The 18,324-nt window shown below is 47.9% G+C and overlaps 1 protein-coding gene and 1 pseudogene across 1 annotated transcript; one reads left to right on the top strand and one right to left on the bottom strand.

Moving 5' to 3' along the window:
• Positions 1–2,203: 2,203 nt before the first annotated feature.
• On the bottom strand, positions 2,204–15,275 carry LOC137094980 (suppressor of cytokine signaling 5-like). Its single transcript, XM_067461077.1, has 2 exons — positions 15,108–15,275; positions 2,204–7,493 (listed from the first exon to the last, which is right to left on the bottom strand). The coding sequence occupies exon 2, from the start codon at positions 7,377–7,379 to the stop codon at positions 6,183–6,185; it is 1,197 nt and encodes a 398-aa protein (XP_067317178.1). The 5' UTR covers positions 7,380–7,493; positions 15,108–15,275; the 3' UTR covers positions 2,204–6,182.
• On the top strand, positions 13,222–13,341 carry LOC137095033 (5S ribosomal RNA; annotated as a pseudogene).
• Positions 15,276–18,324: the final 3,049 nt, after the last annotated feature.

Here is an 18,324-nt window from a genome sequence, read left to right as displayed (position 1 = left end):
GAACACCATTACTATCCCGCCGGAGCGGTACCTATTGATCTACTCACATTTGCATGTTTCTGAACTGCTAGGTTATCAGAAGCTGGGGCTAATGCCGGGAGCTCACCCTGCTCCCCGGATTCAAACCACCAACCTTTCAGTCAGCAATGACTGCATGGAGCACCATTACTATCCCGCTGGAGTGGTACCTATTGATCTACTCATGTTTGCATGTTTCCGAACTGCTAAGTTGGCAGAAGCTGGGACTAACGTTGGGAGCTCACCCTGCTCCCCGGATTCAAACCACCAACCTTTCAGTCAGCAATGACTGCATGGAGCACCATTACTATCCCGCTGGAGCGGTACCTATTGATCTACTCATGTTTGCATGTTTTCGAACTGCTAGGTTGTCAGAAGCTGGGGCTAATGCCGGGAGCTCACCCTGCTCTCCGGATTCAAACCACCAACCTTTCAGTTAGCAATGACTGCATGGAGCACCATTACTATCCCGCTGGAGTGGTACCTATTGATCTACTCACATTTGCATGTTTTCAAACTGCTAGGTTGTCAGAAGCTGGGGCTAACGGTGGGAGCTCACCCCGCTCCCCGGATTCGAACCGTCAGCAAGTTCAGCAGCTCAGCGGTGTAATCTGCTGTGCCACCAGAGAGGTCGAATCCCACTGCACCACCAGGGCATCAAAATCATAAAATATCCCAAAAGTAAACATTGATTTTTGCCGTTGCATAATGCAGGAGTTCTCAAACTTTCTAAACAGAGGGCCAGATCACAATCCCTCAAACTGTTGGAGGGCCGGATTACAATTTGAAAAAAACATGGACGAATTCCTATGCACACTGCACATATCTTGTAGTGCAAAAAAACACTTAAAACCAATACAATAATTAAAATGAAGAACAATTTAAACCAATATAAACTTATTAGTATTTCAATGGGAAGTATGGACCTGCTTTTGGTTTACGAGATAGGAGTATTGTTGTTGTTGTGTGCTTTCAAGTCGTTTCAGACTTAGCTTGACCCTGAGCGAGGGCCGGGTAAGTGACCTTGGAGGGCCGTATCCGGCCCGCGGGCCGTAGTTTGAGGACCCCTGGCATAAAGTAAATAACACTACGTAACACCATTTTCGTTCCTGGGTTATCAATGTCATTCCCTAATTGGTTCTATCATAAAAACATGAAAAAAAAGTTTGTCAAACTGCACAAACTTTGGTTTTCTTGCGAGACATCCTAATGCACATTTTGCTATAGTTTTTCAAATCGATTCAACCTCATTTGTCACAGCCACAAAAAGCAAAATTTCCGGAGTGGAACGACTGCATTCCAAAGTAAGGACCGCACAATTAAATTGGAAATAACACTTTCAGTCTCAATCGATTCAACCTCGTTTGTCGCAGTCACAAAAAACAAAATTTTCCAAATTGAACAACTGCTTTCCAAAGTAAGGACCGCACAATTAAATTGGAAATAACACTTTCAAACCAGGAACAGAATTATTATCGTTATGCATCATTATTTTACTTTTCATCAGTATTATTTTGATGTATTGTCGAAGGCTTTCATGGCCGGAATCACTGGGTTGTTGTCGTTTTTTTCGGGCTATATGGCCATGTTCTAGAGGCATTCTCTCCTGACGTTTTGCCTGTATCTATGGCAAGCATCCTCAGAGGTTGTGAGGTCTGTTGTAACTAGGAAAAGGGATTTATATATCTGTGGAATGATCAGGGTGGGACAAAGGACTCTTGTCTGCTGGAGCTAGATGTGAATGTTTCAACTGACCACCTTGATTAGCATTTGATGGCCTGGCAGTGCCTGGGACAATCTTTTGTTGAGAAGTGATTAGATGAACATGAAAGGCACTGCAGACTACTTCAACCAGAGAACCTGATGAACCAACCTGGACACAGCAGATTATTTGAGAACACAGAAATGCTGGACCACTCCAACAACCACCATGTCAGACTACACAGAGAAGCCATTGAAATCCACAAGCCTGTGGACAATTTCAACAGAAAGGAAGAGACCATGAAAATGAACAAAATCTGGCTCCCAGTATTAAAAAACTCTAAAATTACAACAGCAAAACAACAGAGAGATAATAAATAAGGACATCTAATCACCTCTCAACAAAAGATTGCCCCAGGCACTGTCAGGCCATTATATAGTAATCAAGGTGGTCAGTTGAAACATTCACTCCTAGCTCCAGCAGACAAGAGTCCTTTGTCCCATCCTGGTCATTCCACAGATATATAAACCCATTTTCCTAGTTCCAACAGACCTCACTACCTCTGAGGATGCTTGCCATAGATGCAGGCGAAACGTCAGGAGAGAATGCCTCTAGAACATGGCCATATAGCCCGAAAAAACCCAACAACAACCCAGTATTATTTTACATTATTATTGTTGTTGCATTATTATTATTTTGCATTATTATTTTTTCAAATTTTGTTATATACTGTGACCTAATTGGAACCAAATCCCACCAAATATCCCAAAAGTATTATTATTTCCACCATGGAAAATGGCGCAATTGGTTAAACCCTTGTGCCGGCAGGACTGAAGACCAACAGGTTGCGAATTCGAATCGGGGAGAGTGAGGATGAGCTCCCTCTGTCAGCTCCAGCTCCCCATTCAGGGACATGAGAGAAGCCTTGCGGGTTCGAATCCGGGGAGAGTGTGGATGAGCTCCCTCTGTCAGCTCTAGCTCCCCGTGCAGGGACATGAGAGAAGCCTTGCGGGTTCGAATGCGGGGAAAGTGGGGATGAGCTCCCTCTGTTAGCTCCAGCTGCCCGTGCAGGGACATGAGAGAAGCCTTGTGGATTCGAATCCGGGGAGATTGTGGATGAGCTCCCCCTGTCAGCTCCAGCTCCCCGTGCGGGGACATGAGAGAAGCCTTGCACAAGGATGGTAAAACGTCAAAACATCCGGGCAATGTCCCCTGGGTAACATCCTTGCAGACAGCCAATTCTCTCACACCAGAAGCGACTTGCAGTTTCTCAAGTCGCTCCTGACACGAAGCAAAAATGCATAGAAAATGCTATTCTCTATGGAACTCAACCAGTTGTGAATTTTGCTCAGAGAAAAGCCCTTATTACACCATGTTTCTGTGCAAGAAACAGCATTTCTGTACAGGAAACATGATTTGCATATGGAAATGGTTTTGCACAAGACCTCAGGGGAATTTTGCACACAATAAATCCCAAACTGAAGAGTCGGAATAATCCAGGATTCTTCTCTTATCTGGATTAGTTGACCTTTGAAAAAAATTGACCTTTTCATGACCTTCCCGGTCCTAGCACCAAAACACACACCCCAAAATATTGTGCTTTTTTCTGTTGACGTTCCTCAAACTCCCCGCTGGAATCAAAGAGTCTGGTGTGAGAAACAGGTTCACGGGCACAAGGGAGATGACCACACAGCGCTGTTATTCCTCTTTTAATGCTATGGCTGCCTTCTGTGGGGTGCTGGGATTTGTAGTTTAGGAAAGGACAAACCCCAGGATCCCACAGGAGGCAGCCATGGCAGTTGAGATGGAGTAGCAACACCTAGGTGTTCACACAATGGCTGCGCAGAGCCTTCGTTTTACAAAAAAGTTAAATTTAACATCTGGAAATGACTGAAACCCCCGTCCTGGCCCAAGGATCAAAGTTAAGAGTTGAGTTGTGAGATCATGACGGTCTGCAGGTCACAGCTGTTGGGGATGGTTCTCCTTGGGTTTCCATTCTGAGAACTGGAAGGCCTCCTTTCTTATGGATAGGACTTCTTCTGCTCCATAGATCCATGGGTTAAGAGCCACATGGGACAGACCTTACAGTGTTCCTTGCCATCCCAAGACAATTGGAAGGCCACCTGTCTTAAGGAATGACCATCTCAAGGCATCTGGAAGCTCTCCTGTCTTCTTGTTCTCCATAGATCCATGGATGAAGAGCATTGAGGTGCCACATGATGATGTTGGAGGACACCTACATTCATGGAGGGACAAAAATATGGCGAATAATTCTTGTTCTCCATAGATCCATGGATGAAGAGCATCGAGGTGCCACATGATGATGTTGGAGGACACCTACGTTCATGGAGGGACAAAAATACGGTGAATACTTCTTGTTCTCCATAAATCCATGGATGAAGAGCATTGAGGTGCCACATGATGATGTCGGAGGACACCTACGTTCATGGAGGGACAAAAATACAGCGAATACTTCTTGTTCTCCATAAATCCATGGATGAAGAGCATCGAGGTGCCACATGATGATGTCGGAGGACACCTACGTTCATGGAGGGACAAAAATATAGCGACCCAAGTGGGAAGGAGCTTAGATGGGATGAAGAGCCACATTTGCAATGGGTTCTGTACCACGATGATGTCAAGATGATATGGAAGGCAGGTCCATATCTACGTTCGGCATCAGGGATTTGATGAAAGGATGAGGACCCAGTTGGAAAGGTGCTTAGGATCAAGAGCCACGTGTCCATGTGTTCTGCAATGTTGTTCCACAAGATGACGCGGAAAGAGGACAGCTGTGTCCATGGATGGAGGAAAGGATGGCAACCCAATTGGGAAGGCGCTTAGACAGGGCCACAAATCTCATGGAAGTCAATGGAGAAGGACAAGATAGACAGGGCTGTGAACCAGTTCCTGATGGAGGTCTTGGATGACGACTCAATTGGGAAGGCGCTTAGACAAGATTAAGAGCCACGTGGCAGTGGTTTCTGCACTGGGATGATGTTTTGGGAGGATAGCTGTGACCATGGATGGATGAAAGGACACCAACCCAAATCTCATGGAAGTCAACAGTGTAGACCAAAAAAAGTTGGCTGTGGAGCAATGACTGATGGAGGTCTTGGATGATGACCCAACTGGGAAGGTGCTTAGACAGGGCCACGAGTTATCCCAAGATGATGTGTTGGGAGGATAGCTGTGTCCATGGATGGATGAAAGGATACCAACTGAAATCTCATGAAAGTCAACAATGAAAACCAAGAAAGGTTGGCTGTGGAGCAATGGCTGATGAATGTCTCGGATGATGACCCAACTAGGAAGGTGCTTAGACAGGGCCAAGAGTTATTCCAAGATGATGTGTTGGGAGGATAGCTGTGTCCATGGATGGATGAAAGGGCGCCAACCCAAATCTCATGGAAGTCAACAGTGAAGACCAAAAAAAGTTGGCTGTGGAGCAATGACTGATGGGGGTCTTGGATTATGACCCAACTGGGAAGGCGCTTAGACAGGGCCACGAGTTATCCCAAGATGATGTGTTGGGAGGATAGCTGTGTCCATGGATGGATGAAAGGATACCAACTGAAATCTCATGAAAGTCAACAATGAAAACCAAGAAAGGTTGGCTGTGGAGCAATGGCTGATGAATGTCTCGGATGATGACCCAACTAGGAAGGTGCTTAGACAGGGCCAAGAGTTATTCCAAGATGATGTGTTGGGAGGATAGCTGTGTCCATGGATGGATGAAAGGGCGCCAACCCAAATCTCATGGAAGTCAACAGTGAAGACCAAAAAAAGTTGGCTGTGGAGCAATGACTGATGGGGGTCTTGGATTATGACCCAACTGGGAAGGCGCTTAGACAGGGCCACGAGTTATCCCAAGATGATGTGTTGGGAGGATAGCTGTGTCCATGGATGGATGAAAGGATACCAACTGAAATCCCATGGAAGTCAACAGTGAAGACCAAGAAAGGTTGGCTGTGGAGGTCTCAGATGATGACCCAACTAGGAAGGCGCTTAGACAGGGCCACGAGTTATCCCAGGATGATGTGTTGGGAGGATAGCTATGTCCATGGATGGACGAAAGGATGCCAACCCAAATCTCATGGAAGTCAACAGTGAAGACCAAAAAAAGTTGACTGTGGAACTATGACTGAAGGAGGTCTTGGATGATGACCCAACTGGGAAGGTGCTTAGATAGGGCCACGAGTTATCCCAAGATGATGTGTTAGAAGGATAGCTGTGTCCATGGATGGATGAAAGGATACCAATTGAAATCTCATAGAAGTCAACAGTGAAGGCCAAGAAAGGTTGGCTGTGGAGCAATGGCTGATGGAGGTCTCGGATGATGACCCAACTGGGAAGGCGCTTAGACAGGGCCACAAGTTTCATGGAAGTCAACAGCAAAGACTAGGGAAGGGGTGGCTGTGGACCAGTGTCCAATGGGGTTCTCCAAGGGCTTCTTCCCCCATCAACTCCACCAAGCGTCCAGGCGCCGGACCCTGACCCGCTGCTTGTAGTGATACTCCTTGAGGTACTCCTTCAAGGCGCTGGGGATGGGTAGGCGTCCAATACCATCGTAGGTGGTGCAGCAGGTGACCACGGCCCGACAGAGATGCTGCAGGCCAAAAGGGAAAGTGCGGTTCACTGGGATGGAGAGGAGCGGCTCGAAGAACATGCAGACACTGGGGTCCTTGTAGTGCTCCAGGAGGCCGGTGACGGTGGGAGCGTGGAAGACGCTGGGGTCGTGGACGTCGAAGCTGAAGTTGTGGTTCCACTGCTCGATACGGGCGTGGAGGGAGCGGCCGTAGCGCCGGAAGCTGACCGAGAAGAGGTAGTCCTCTTGGGCCGAGTCTCGGAGGAGGAAGGTGCCCTCCGGCTTGCCGTCGAGAAGGGCCTCAGCCTCATAGCGGTCCATCACTCCCCAGTAGCAAGGCAGCTGCGTCAGTTGAAGCAAATCCGGAACAAGGCAGTGGATGTAGTCGATCTGGGTATGGACCCGGTAGCCGTCCTTGATGTCTGCCATTGTGGAAGATCCGGCTTCCTCTTCCTCTTCCTCTTCCTCCTCCTCTTCATCGGCAGCGGCCAACGTAACCCGGCTGGCGCCAACCAACTCGTTCATCCCGTGCGCCAATTTGGGGCCAAGCTTATAGAGCGGATTGATCTGAGCGGTCACCTCGAAGGTGTGGATCAAAGCGTCCGGAGGCGGCTCTACGCCCTGCTCGATGCTGATGCGCCGCCGTTCGCGCAAGCGGTCGTCTTCGTCCTCCGCCGTCGGAGGCAGCACCGGCGTCAGCACTTCTTGCTCGGAAACGGGCGCCGTGTGCTGCTTGATGAGATTCCAAGTGCGAGCCAACTCTGATCCGGGTGGGAAAGGGCACGTGTCCAGCATCAGCTCCCTCAAATGGATCTTGCGCTGGGACGACAGGTCTGGGGAACGAGGGGCGCTCTTGAGAGGGAAGCACTGGCCCACGGCCGCCTGAAGTTTCTGCCGCAAGGAGCGGGCCACCCCTTTACTGGGTTCAGGGTCCATCTGACCATCGGCCACTGGCTCTGCCTCCAGCGACAACAGGCTCTGGCTCGTCCTGGCCTTCCAGCGGCCACCGGACCGGTTACCAGAGCCTCCGTCTGGCTTCACCTTGGGCCGGGCCCCACCGTCCTGAGACATCGTTCCCAACGGTAGGTAGAAGGAGCTACGAAGATGGAGCTACGCCGAGAGAGATGTCTCCTGGCCAGTGGCTCAGCATCGTGGTTGCAGGAAGTGTCTGGCGACAGGCAGGACCTTGGAAAAAAGCAAGAGAAGACATCGCCACTGTTAGAAAGTGGAAAACACTGCCTGGAAGACTCCATCTCTGGAGATTTTTAAGCAGAGGCAGGATGGCCATCTCTTGGGAAGGCTTTATTTATTTATTTATTTATTTCAAAGTTTTCTATACTGACCTTCTCACCTCATTGAGAGACTCAGGCCGGTTTCGAACCATAAAAATACATACAATCAGTAAAATATCATAGTTCAGAATTACAATAACACGTTTAAAATAACAATATATTTAAAACTACGGTGGTCAGTCGTCATATTAAAATCAAATATACATCATCTTCCATCCAAAATCCTAGGATGTTGTCTCATTCATCGAAAGCCTGTCTCCACAACCACGTCTTCACCTGTTTCCTAAAAGTCAGGATAGAAGGGGCGGTTCTGACCTCCGGTGGGAGAGAGTTCCAGAGTCGCGGGGCCACCACCGAGAAGGCCCTGTCCCTCGTCCCCACCAGGTGCGCTTGTGAGGCCGGTGGGACCGAGAGCAGGGCCTCTCCAGACGATCTTAATAATCTTGATGGTTCGTAGGGGAGAATACGTTTGGAGAGGTAAACAGGGCCGGAGTCGGTTAGGGCTTTATAGGTTAACGCCAGCACTTTGAATTGTGCTCGGAAGCTAATTGGCAGCCAGTGGAGCTGGTGTAACAGCGGAGTGGTGTGCTCCCTGTACCCAGCACCCGTTAGTAATCTGGCTGCTGAGCGTTGGACTAACTGCAGCTTCCAGGCAGTCTTCAGAGGCAACCCCACGTAGAGAGTGTTGCAGTAGTCTAAACGGGATGTAACCAAAGCGTGGACCACTGTGGCCAAGTCAGACTTCCCAAGGTACGGGCGCAGCTGGCACACAAGTTTTAGTTGTGCAAAAGCTCCCCTGACCACCGCCGAAACCTGGGGCTCCAGGCTCAGCGATGAGTCCAGGATCACTCCCAAGCTGCTTTTAGGGGGTTCAGGGGACTCCACAGTGCAATGGCTGAGGAGTCGAGCAAGAGTCTCCTAGTGACACCTTCTGGGAGCGTCCCTCGAGGAAGGACCGGAGCCACTGCAAAACAGTCCCTCCAAGGCCCATTCCCTCAAGGCGTCCCAGAAGGATACCGTGGTCGACGGTATCGAAGGCCGAAGAGAGGTCCAGCAGAACCAACAGGGACACACTCCCCCTGTCCAGTTCCCGGAGAAGATCATCCACTAAGGCGACCAAGGCTGTCTCCGTACCATGTCCCAGCCTAAAGCCAGACTGCGCCGGATCTAGATAGTCCGTGTCTACCAGGAACTCCTGGAGTTGCGAGGCCACCACACGTTCCAGGACTTTGCCCAAATAGGGCTTGGATTGTGTCTTCCTGCCTGGCACAAGGGGGCTGGACGGGTTTGCAGTCATAGGGCAGGCCTCCTGTCCATCATAATTAAACTTTGGTTCCGCCCCTTGTTCAGGGCTCTGGGACGGAGAGGAGCCATTTTTTGGGCAGTCTCACACAAGGTAGCTAAGCTATAGGACGTAGACCAGCTCATCCCATAGAAAAGCTTCTTTTCTCAAGAACATCCGGGGAAACAGAAACAGAAATTCCAGGGAAAAGGTCCCAAGGCTCTGGCTGAGAGCTCACAGCCTCTCAGCCTCACAGCAATCAGAGGGAAAACAGCCCTGAAGTTTTCAAAGAATTCTCAGAGGGAGGACAGCACTACAGATCCACTGAACTGAAATATCTACAAGCTGAAATATCTACAAGCTGAAATATCCAGCTGAAATATCTACAAGCCTCGGCTGGTAGGTCTACTCGATACCCAGAGGCATTTGGAATCGGTAGTAGGACCCACACTGATGAGGCATAGATAGTAGACAGCCTGGGAGAGGTTAAATAGGGTTTTTTTCTTACAGAGAAAGTACAGTTAATCACAGTCAGGTACCAGCCCATTGAGGAATAGACTAAGAAAGCCTTGAAGTGTTGTTTGAACCATTGAAGATTTGTTGTTTGTTCCATAATAAAGACTTTGTTGCATCATTAAAGACTCTAAAGACTGTAGAGATGTTCAATGTATTGTCGAAGGCTTTCATGGCTGGAATCACTGGGTTGTTGTAGTTTTTTTCGGGCTGTGTGGCCATGGTCTAGAGGCATTCTCTCCTGACATTTCGCCTGCATCTATGGCGAGCATCCTCAGAGGATGCTCGCCATAGATGCAGACAAAACGTCAGGAGAGAATGCCTCTAGACCATGGCCATACAGCCCGAAAAAACCTACAACAACCCACTCTAAAGACCATCACTTCAGAAAAATCCCTGAGAGCCTCTCTTTGAGGCGCCCCTGGCTTCCCGCTGGGCTTAAAGTATACGTCCTATAGAAAAGTACAGCTGTTACAGGCCCAGCGCGCGACAGAACAACCTGTCTTGTCTGGATTAAGTTTCAATCTGTTCGCCCTCATCCAGACCGACACAGCGGCCAAGCACCGGTTCAGGACCTGCACGGCCTCCTTAGTCACAGGTGGGAAGGAGTGATAGAGCTGAATATCATCTGCGTATAGATGACATCTGATCCCAAAACTCTGAATGATCTCCCCCAGTAGCTTCATGTAAATGTCAAACAACATGGGGGGGGGGGCGGTACCGAACCCTGCGGGACCCCACAAGTCAATGGTTGTGGGATGAGCAGGTGTCCCCCAGCAACACCTTCTGGGAATGACCCTCCGGGAACGACTGGAGTCACTGCAGAAGAGTACCCCCATGTCCCATATCCTTGAGGTGTCCCAGAAGGATACCGTGGTCGACGTTGTGTCCAATTCTGGGCACCACAATTCAAGAGAGATATCCTTCCTTCCTTCCTTCCTTCCTTTTTTTCTTTCCTTCTCTGCCTCTTTCTTTCCTTCCACCTTTTTCTTTCCATCTCTCTTTTTCTCCTTTCTTCCTTCTCTACCTCTTGCCTGCATCAGTAGGAGCCTAGTGTCTAGATCCAGGGAAGTCATGCTCCCCATGCTCTATTCCGCTTTGGTTAGACCACACCTGGAATATTGTGTCCAGTTCTGGGCACCACAATTCAAGAGAGATGTTGACAAGCTGGAATGTGTCCAGAGGAGAGCGACTAAAATGGTCAAGGGTCTGGAGAACAAGTCCTACGAGGAGCAGCTTAAGGAGCTGGGCATGTTTAGCCTGAAGAAGAGAAGGCTGAGAGGAGATATGATGAGAGCCATGTATAAATATGTGAGAGGAAGCCACAGGGAGGAGGGAGGGAGCTTGTTTTCTGCTTCCCTGGAGACTAGGACGCGGAACAATGGCTTCAAACTACAAGAGAGGAGATTCCATCTGAACATGAGGAAGAACTTCCTGACTGTGAGAGCCGTTCAGCAGTGGAACTCTCTGCCCCGGAGTGTGGTGGAGGCTCCTTCTTTGGAAGCTTTTAAACAGGGGCTGGATGGCCATCTGTCAGGGGTGATTTGAATGCAATATTGCTGCTTCTTGGCAGAATGGGGTTGGACTGGATGGCCCATGAGGTCTCTTCCAACTCTTTGATTCTATGTATGGAAGGCTGCCGAGAGGTCCAGCAGAACCAAGAGGGACACACTCCAAACACTCAGCTCTCCAAACACCCAGAATCCTATCCTTGTTTAACACACACCTAAATTCCCGTACTACCTAGATGCAAAACTTGGGAAGGTCTGTCGGTACGCGAATCCTTCCTCTCCCGCGTCCAAACACACCGGCACACCCCGAAACCAAGCCCACATTCTGGCTCACGCCCCACATTCCTCCTGCGCTCCTCAGCATCCTGGTTGGAAGCGAAGAGGCATCTATGTTTGGATATGGAACAACTTGGGACCAACTTGGGACCCGCTGCCTTGTTTTCACCTCCGTTTCCTAGATCTATGCAACTTGAGATGTTTTATGAATTGTCGAAGGCTTTCATGGCCGGAATCACTGGGTTGTTGTAGGTTTTTTCAGGCTATATGGCCATGTTCTAGAGGCATTCTCTCCTGACGTTTCGCCTGCATCTATGGCAAGCATCCTCAGAGGTAGTGAGGTCAAGATGTTTTGCTTCAAGCACTGGCCAATCTGCACTTTACTCTGCTTTAGATACGAAATAATCCTACGCTCTGCACACACTCAGTGGCACTCAGCTCCAGCACACAACTGGGTTTGTGTGCAACACAACATCCAGTCCTCTTCAACAAAGACTAACAATTCCTTTGCCCACAATACTCTCCTAAGACCCCCAAACCATCTATATAATGGTTCGTTTGTGGGATTAACAGAACTCAAAAACCGCTGGACGAATTGACCCCAAATTTAGACACAAGACACCTAACAACCCAATGTATGTCCTTCACTAAAAAAAAAATGGATTTTGTCATTTGGGAGTTGTAGTTGCTGGGATTTATAGTTCACCTACAATGAAAGAACATTCTGAACCCCACCAACTATGGAATTGACCCAAACTTGGCACACAGTTCTCCCATGACGAACAGAAAATACTGGAAGGGTTTGGTGGGCAGTGTCCTTTGGTTTTGGAGTTGTAGTTCACCTACATCCAGAGATCACTGTGGACTCAAACAATGATTGATCTGGATCAAACTCTACACGAATACTCAATATGCCCAAATGTGGACACTGGTGGAGTTTGGGGGAAATAGAATCTTGACATTTGGGAGTTGTAGTTGCTGGGATTTATAGTTCACTTACAGCCTAAGAGCATTCTGAACCCCACCAATGACAGAATTGGGGCAAACTTCCTGCACAGAACCCCCATGACCAATGGAAAATACTTAAGGCCATCCAATCCAACTCCCTTCATCAGGGCAAGAAAACGTAATCAAAGTCCTCCTGACAAAGACCTATCCAGCCATAGATAGATAGATAGATAGATAGATAGATAGATAGATAGATAGAGAGATATGATTCACACACAGATAGAGTATTATAGATTTGAAAGGGACCGTTAAAGAAGGACAATGATATGTTGCATGTTCCAGAATGGGCAAACCAGACAATCTCCACATCAACACTGGCAAAGAAACAGCAAAAAAGACATTACATATATTAGATACCAAGTGGCCAGCTAACACCTAACAAAGGATTTCCCCCAGGCAGGAAGCAGCCAGGCTTTGGAGCTACAAGACCATTCAATGCTCATTGCCCCAGTGGCAAAATGGGTTAAATACTTGTGTTGACAGCATGATAGATAGATAGATAGATAGATAGATAGATAGATGGATGGATGGATGGATGGATGGATGGATGGATGGATGGATGGAAGGATGGATGGATGGATGGATGGATGGATGGATGGATAGATAGATAGATAGATAGATCGATAGATATGGATGGATGGATGGATAGAGAGAGAGAGAGAGAGAGAGAGAGAGAGAGAGAGAGAAGGATGGATGGATGGATAGAGAGAGAGAGAGAGAGATAGATAGATAGATAGATAGATAGATAGATAATTAGATAGCACTCTATCACTCATTTCCACCAGATGCTAAGGAGGCTGTGAGATAGATAGATAGATAGATAGATAGATAGATAGATAGATAGACAGACAGACAGACAGACAGACAGACAGACAGACAGATAGATAGATAGATAGATAGATAGATAATTAGATAGCACTCTATCACTCATTTCCACCAGATGCTAAGGAGGCTGTCCAAGTCCTGAACCAGTGCCTGGCCGCTGTGACAGTCTGGATGAGGGCGAACAAATTGAAGTTGAATCCAGACAAGCCTACGGCCATACCACCCTGAACACGCCCGATCTCATCTGATCTCGGAAGCTAAGCAGGGTCGGGCCTGGTTAGTACTTGGATGGGAGACCGCCTGGGAAACCAGACAAGACAGAGTTCCTCCTGGTCAGTCGCAAGACCGAACAGGGTATAGGGTCGCAACCTGTGCTGGGTGGGGACACACTCCCCTTGAAGGCACAGGTTCGCAGCTTGGGGTCCTCCTGGACTCATCACTGAACCTGGAACCCCAGGTTGCAACGGTGGCCAGGGAAGCATTCGCACAATTAAAACTTGTGCACCAGCTGCGCCCGTACCTTTTTAAAGTCAGACTTAGCCACAGTGGTCCACGCTCTTGTTACATGTAGGAAGACTGCTCAGAAGCTTCAAATACTCCAACGAGAGGTAACTGGGACGGCATACAGGGAGCACACAACTCCCATGTTACGCCAACTCCACTGGTTGCCAGTTTGCTACTGGGCACAATTCAAAGTGCTGGCTTTGGCCTATCAAGCCCTAAACGGCCCCGGCCCAAATTACCTGTCTGAACGCATCTCTCTCTATGAACCATCGTGGAGATTAATATTTATTTATTTATTTATTTCAAAGTTTTCTATACCGAGCTTCTCACCTCTTAGAGGGACTCAGCCCGGTTTACAACCATAAAAACATACAATCAGTAAAATATCATAGTTCATAATTACAATAACACATTTGAAATCCAACTACGGTGGTCAGTCGTCATATTAAAAACAAGTATACCTCATCTTCCATCCACGATCCTAGGGTGCTGCCTCATTCATCGAAAGCCTATCTCCACAACCACGTCTTCATCCGTTTCCTGAATGTCAGGATAGACGGGGCGGTTCTGACCTCCGTTGGGAGAGAGTTCCAGAGTCGCGGGGCCACCACCGAGAAGGCCCTGTCCCTCGTCCCCACCAGGCGCGCTTGTGAGGCCGGTGGGACCGAGAGCAGGGCCTTTTCGGTGATTGCTCCCCGGCTGTGGAACTCCCTTATTGGTGAGATCGGATCAGCCCCCTCCCTCCTGTCCTTTAGAAGGATGGTCAAAACTTGGCTGTGGAACCAAGATTTCGGGACGGCAAGAAAGCGGCAATAGGAAAGATTACCAGGCTAATTAGATTAGATGCAGATATGGTGTATTTTAATATTGAGATAATTTTTTTTTAATGTTTATGTATGTATATAAGAATTTGTGTCCTGGCACTGAATGTTTGCCGCGTATAAGCTGTGCTCCTTCGGGGTGAGAAGGGCAGGGTATAAAAACATGAAATAAATACATAAACAAACAAAACCTAAAAATAATATTCCTTGTCATGAGGTGCAACTACACTGACATCACTTTAAACTACCATGGCTCAATGCTTTGGAATCCTGGGAGTTGTCGTTTGACAAGGAATTTGGGCTTCTCTGCCAAAGACTCCAACTGCAACTCCTAGGATTCCATAGCATTGCTGAAACTGCCTTCATTTCACTGTGTAAATGCAGCCCCTTCCTTTCAAGCCTTGGCCCCCAAATTCCCACCGTGAGTACTTCATCCTTTGGTCTTCTATTTGCCCCCCTTCCTATCCAAAACAGATATAGGGAGGCCCCGCTTTGGCCCCCCGAAAGGCGCGCCCCCCTCCACCTCTCCAAAAGGGGACCCACCTCTCCTCCACAACATTGAGCCATGGCGGTGCTGAAACTGCCTTCATTTCACAGTGTAAATGCACCCCTTCCTTTCAAGCCTTGGTCCCCAAATTCCCACCGTGACTACTGGATCCTTTGGTCTTCTATTTGCCCCCCTTCCTATCCAAAACCGACTTGGGGAATCCCCGCTTTGGCCCCCCCGAAAGACGCGCCCCCCTCCACCTCTCCAAAAGGGGACCCACCTCTCCAAATGCGCCCAGGGCGCACGGCGCGCAAGGATGGATAGATGGATGGAAGGGGCCGCCTTTCCAATGCCGATGGCAAGCTCGGGATGGGTCCAGCCGGGGGGAAAGGAAGGCTAGGAAGGAGGAGAAGGGGAGGGCAAGGCCAGAGACCACTTCCTGGGTGGTGGCCACGAACAGACGCGAGAGAAGAGCCAACCGAAAGGCAGCGAGAAGGAACCTCCTCCGTGCGCCTTGGCTTGCTTGCCGCAGCGCCTCCACCTGCAGAACAGGGACAGGCAGGCAGGCAGACCAGGGTGAGTTCACTAGCTGAACCCGACACGGGTTGCTGTGGCCAACCTCCCCTCCCTCTTTCTCTCCTTCTTTCCCTCCTTCCTTCGCTCCTTCTTTCCTTCCTTCCTTCCCTTTTTTCTTTCCTTTTTGCTTCTAACCATACTTCTGTCTTTCCTTCCCTCCCTCTTTCTCCCTTTTCTTCCTTCTCTACCTTTTTCCTTCCTAATCTTATTCCTTATCTTTTCTTCCTTCCTTCTCTACCTCTTTCCTTCCTTCCCTTTTTTCTTTCCTTCTCTACCTCTTTCTTTCTTTCCCCCTTTTTTCTTTTTATCCTTCTTTTTATCCTTTTTCCCTTCTCTACCTCCTTCCTTCCTTCCCTTTTTTCTTTCCTTCTCTACCTTTCTTTCCTTCCCACTTTTTCTTTTCATCCCTCTTTTTCTCCTTTCTTCCTTTTCTACCTCTTTCCTTCCTTACCTTTTTTCTTACCTTCTCTTCCTTCCTTCTCTACCTCTTCCTTTCCTTCCCCCTATTTCTTTCTATCCCTCTTTTTCTCCTTTCTTCCTTCTCTATCTATTTCCTTCCTTGCTTCACTTTTTGCTTCTATCTATACTTCTGTCTTATTAATTATGAAGGCTACTCCATTTCTTCGATGTTCCTCTTGTCCGCAGTAGTAGATCTGGTGGTCATCTGATGTGAAGTGGCCCATTCCAGTCCATCTCAGTTCGCTGACCCCCAGAATGTCTATCTTTAGTCTTGACATCTCACCAATAACAACATCCAATTTGCCCTGGCTCATAGATTTACATTCCAGGTTCCTATGGTGTGTTGATCTTTAGAGCATCGGATTCGTCGTTCACCTCCAGTACCGTCGGCCGCTAGCCTTCCTTTCGGCTTTGAGCTAGCTGCGTCATCACATCTGGGGCTAGTTGAACTTATCCTCTGCTCCTCCCCAGTAGCAGTGGATACAACCCAAAAAATGACAGAATGATCTCAATTCAAGTGCAAGGAAAGCCTTTCAACATCACAGTGATCCAAATATACGCCCCAACCACAGCTGCTGAAGAAGCAGAAGTAGATCAGTTCTATGAGGATCTGCAGGACCTACTGGATAATACACCAAAAAGAGACATTATTTTCATTACAGGAGACTGGAATGCCAAGGTGGGAAGTCAAATGACAACTGGGATCACAGGCAAGCATGGTCTGGGAGAACAAAATGAAGCGGGACGCAGGCTGATAGAATTCTGCCAGGAAAACTCGCTGTGTATAACGAATACTCTCTTCCAACAACCTAAAAGACGGCTTTATACATGGACCTCACCAGACGGTCAACACCGAAATCAGATTGACTACATCCTTTGCAGCCAAAGGTGGCGGACATCCATCCAGTCGGTGAAAACAAGACCTGGGGCTGACTGTAGCTCAGATCACGAACTTCTTATTGCTCAATTTAGAATAAAACTAAAGAGATCAGGGAAAATACACAGACCAGTTAGATATGATCTCACTAACATTCCTAGCGAATATACAGTGGAAGTGAAGAACAGATTTGAAGGACTAGATTTAGTAAACAGAGTCCCAGAAGAACTATGGACAGAAGTCCGAGACATTGTTCAGGAGGCGGCAACAAAGTACGTTCCAAAGAAAAAGAAAACCAAGAAGGCAAAATGGTTGTCTGCTGAGACACTGGAAGTAGCCCAAGAAAGGAGGAAAGCAAAAGGAAACAGGGATAATAAGGGGAGATATGCCCAGTTAAATGCGCAATTCCAGAGGTTAGCCAGAAGAGATAAGGAACTATTTTTAAATAAGCAATGCATGGAAGTGGAAGAAGACAACAGAATAGGAAGGACAAGAGACCTCTTCCAGAAAATTAGAAACATTGGAGGTAAATTTCAGGCAAAAATGGGTATGATAAGAAACAAAGATGGCAGGGACCTAACAGAAGCTGAAGAGATCAAGAGAAGGTGGCGAGACTATACAGAAGATCTGTATAGGAAGGATAACAATATCGAGGATAGCTTTGACGGTGTGGTGAATGAATTAGAACCAGACATCCTGAGGAGTGAGGTTGAATGGGCCTTAAGAAGCATTGCTAACAACAAGGCAGCAGGAGATGATGGGATCCCAGCTGAACTGTTTAAAGTCTTAAAAGATGATGCTGTCAAGGTGATGCATGCCATATGCCAGCAAATATGGAAAACACAAGAATGGCCATCAGACTGGAAAAAATCAACTTATATCCCCATACCAAAAAAGGGAAATGCGAAAGACTGCTCCAACTTCCGTACAGTGGCCCTTATTTCTCATGCCAGTAAGGTAATGCTCAAGATCCTGCAAGGAAGACTCCAGCAATACAGGGAGCGAGAGTTGCCAGATGTTCAAGCTGGGTTTAGAAAAGGCAGAGGAACGAGAGACCAGATTGCCAATATCCGCTGGATAATGGAGAAAGGCAGGGAGTTTCAGAAAAACATCTACTTCTGCTTCATTGACTATTCTAAAGCCTTTGACTGTGTGGATCATAATAAATTGTGGCAAGTTCTTGGTGGGATGGGCATCCCAAGCCACCTTGTCTCTCTCCTGAGGAATCTGTACAAGGACCAAGTAGCAACAGTCAGAACTGACCACGGAACAACAGACTGGTTCAAGATTGGGAAAGGCGTACGGCAAGGCTGCATCCTCTCACCCAACCTTTTTAACTTGTATGCAGAACACATCATGCGATGTGCGGGGCTGGATGAATGCAAGGCTGGGGTGAAAATTGCTGGAAGAAACATCAACAACCTCAGATATGCAGATGACACCACTCTGATGGCCGAAAGCGAGGAGGAGCTGAGGAGCCTTCTAATCAAGGTGAAAGAAGAAAGCGCAAAAGCCGGGTTGCAGCTAAACGTCAAAAAAACCAAGATTATGGCAACAAGAATGATTGACAACTGGAAAATAGAGG

The sequence above is a fragment of the Anolis sagrei genome, chromosome X (assembly GCF_037176765.1).
Source record: "Anolis sagrei isolate rAnoSag1 chromosome X, rAnoSag1.mat, whole genome shotgun sequence".
Lineage (NCBI taxonomy): Eukaryota > Metazoa > Chordata > Lepidosauria > Squamata > Dactyloidae > Anolis > Anolis sagrei.
Note: the sequence above shows the minus strand (reverse complement) of the source record. Positions and strands in the feature narration are given on the sequence as shown.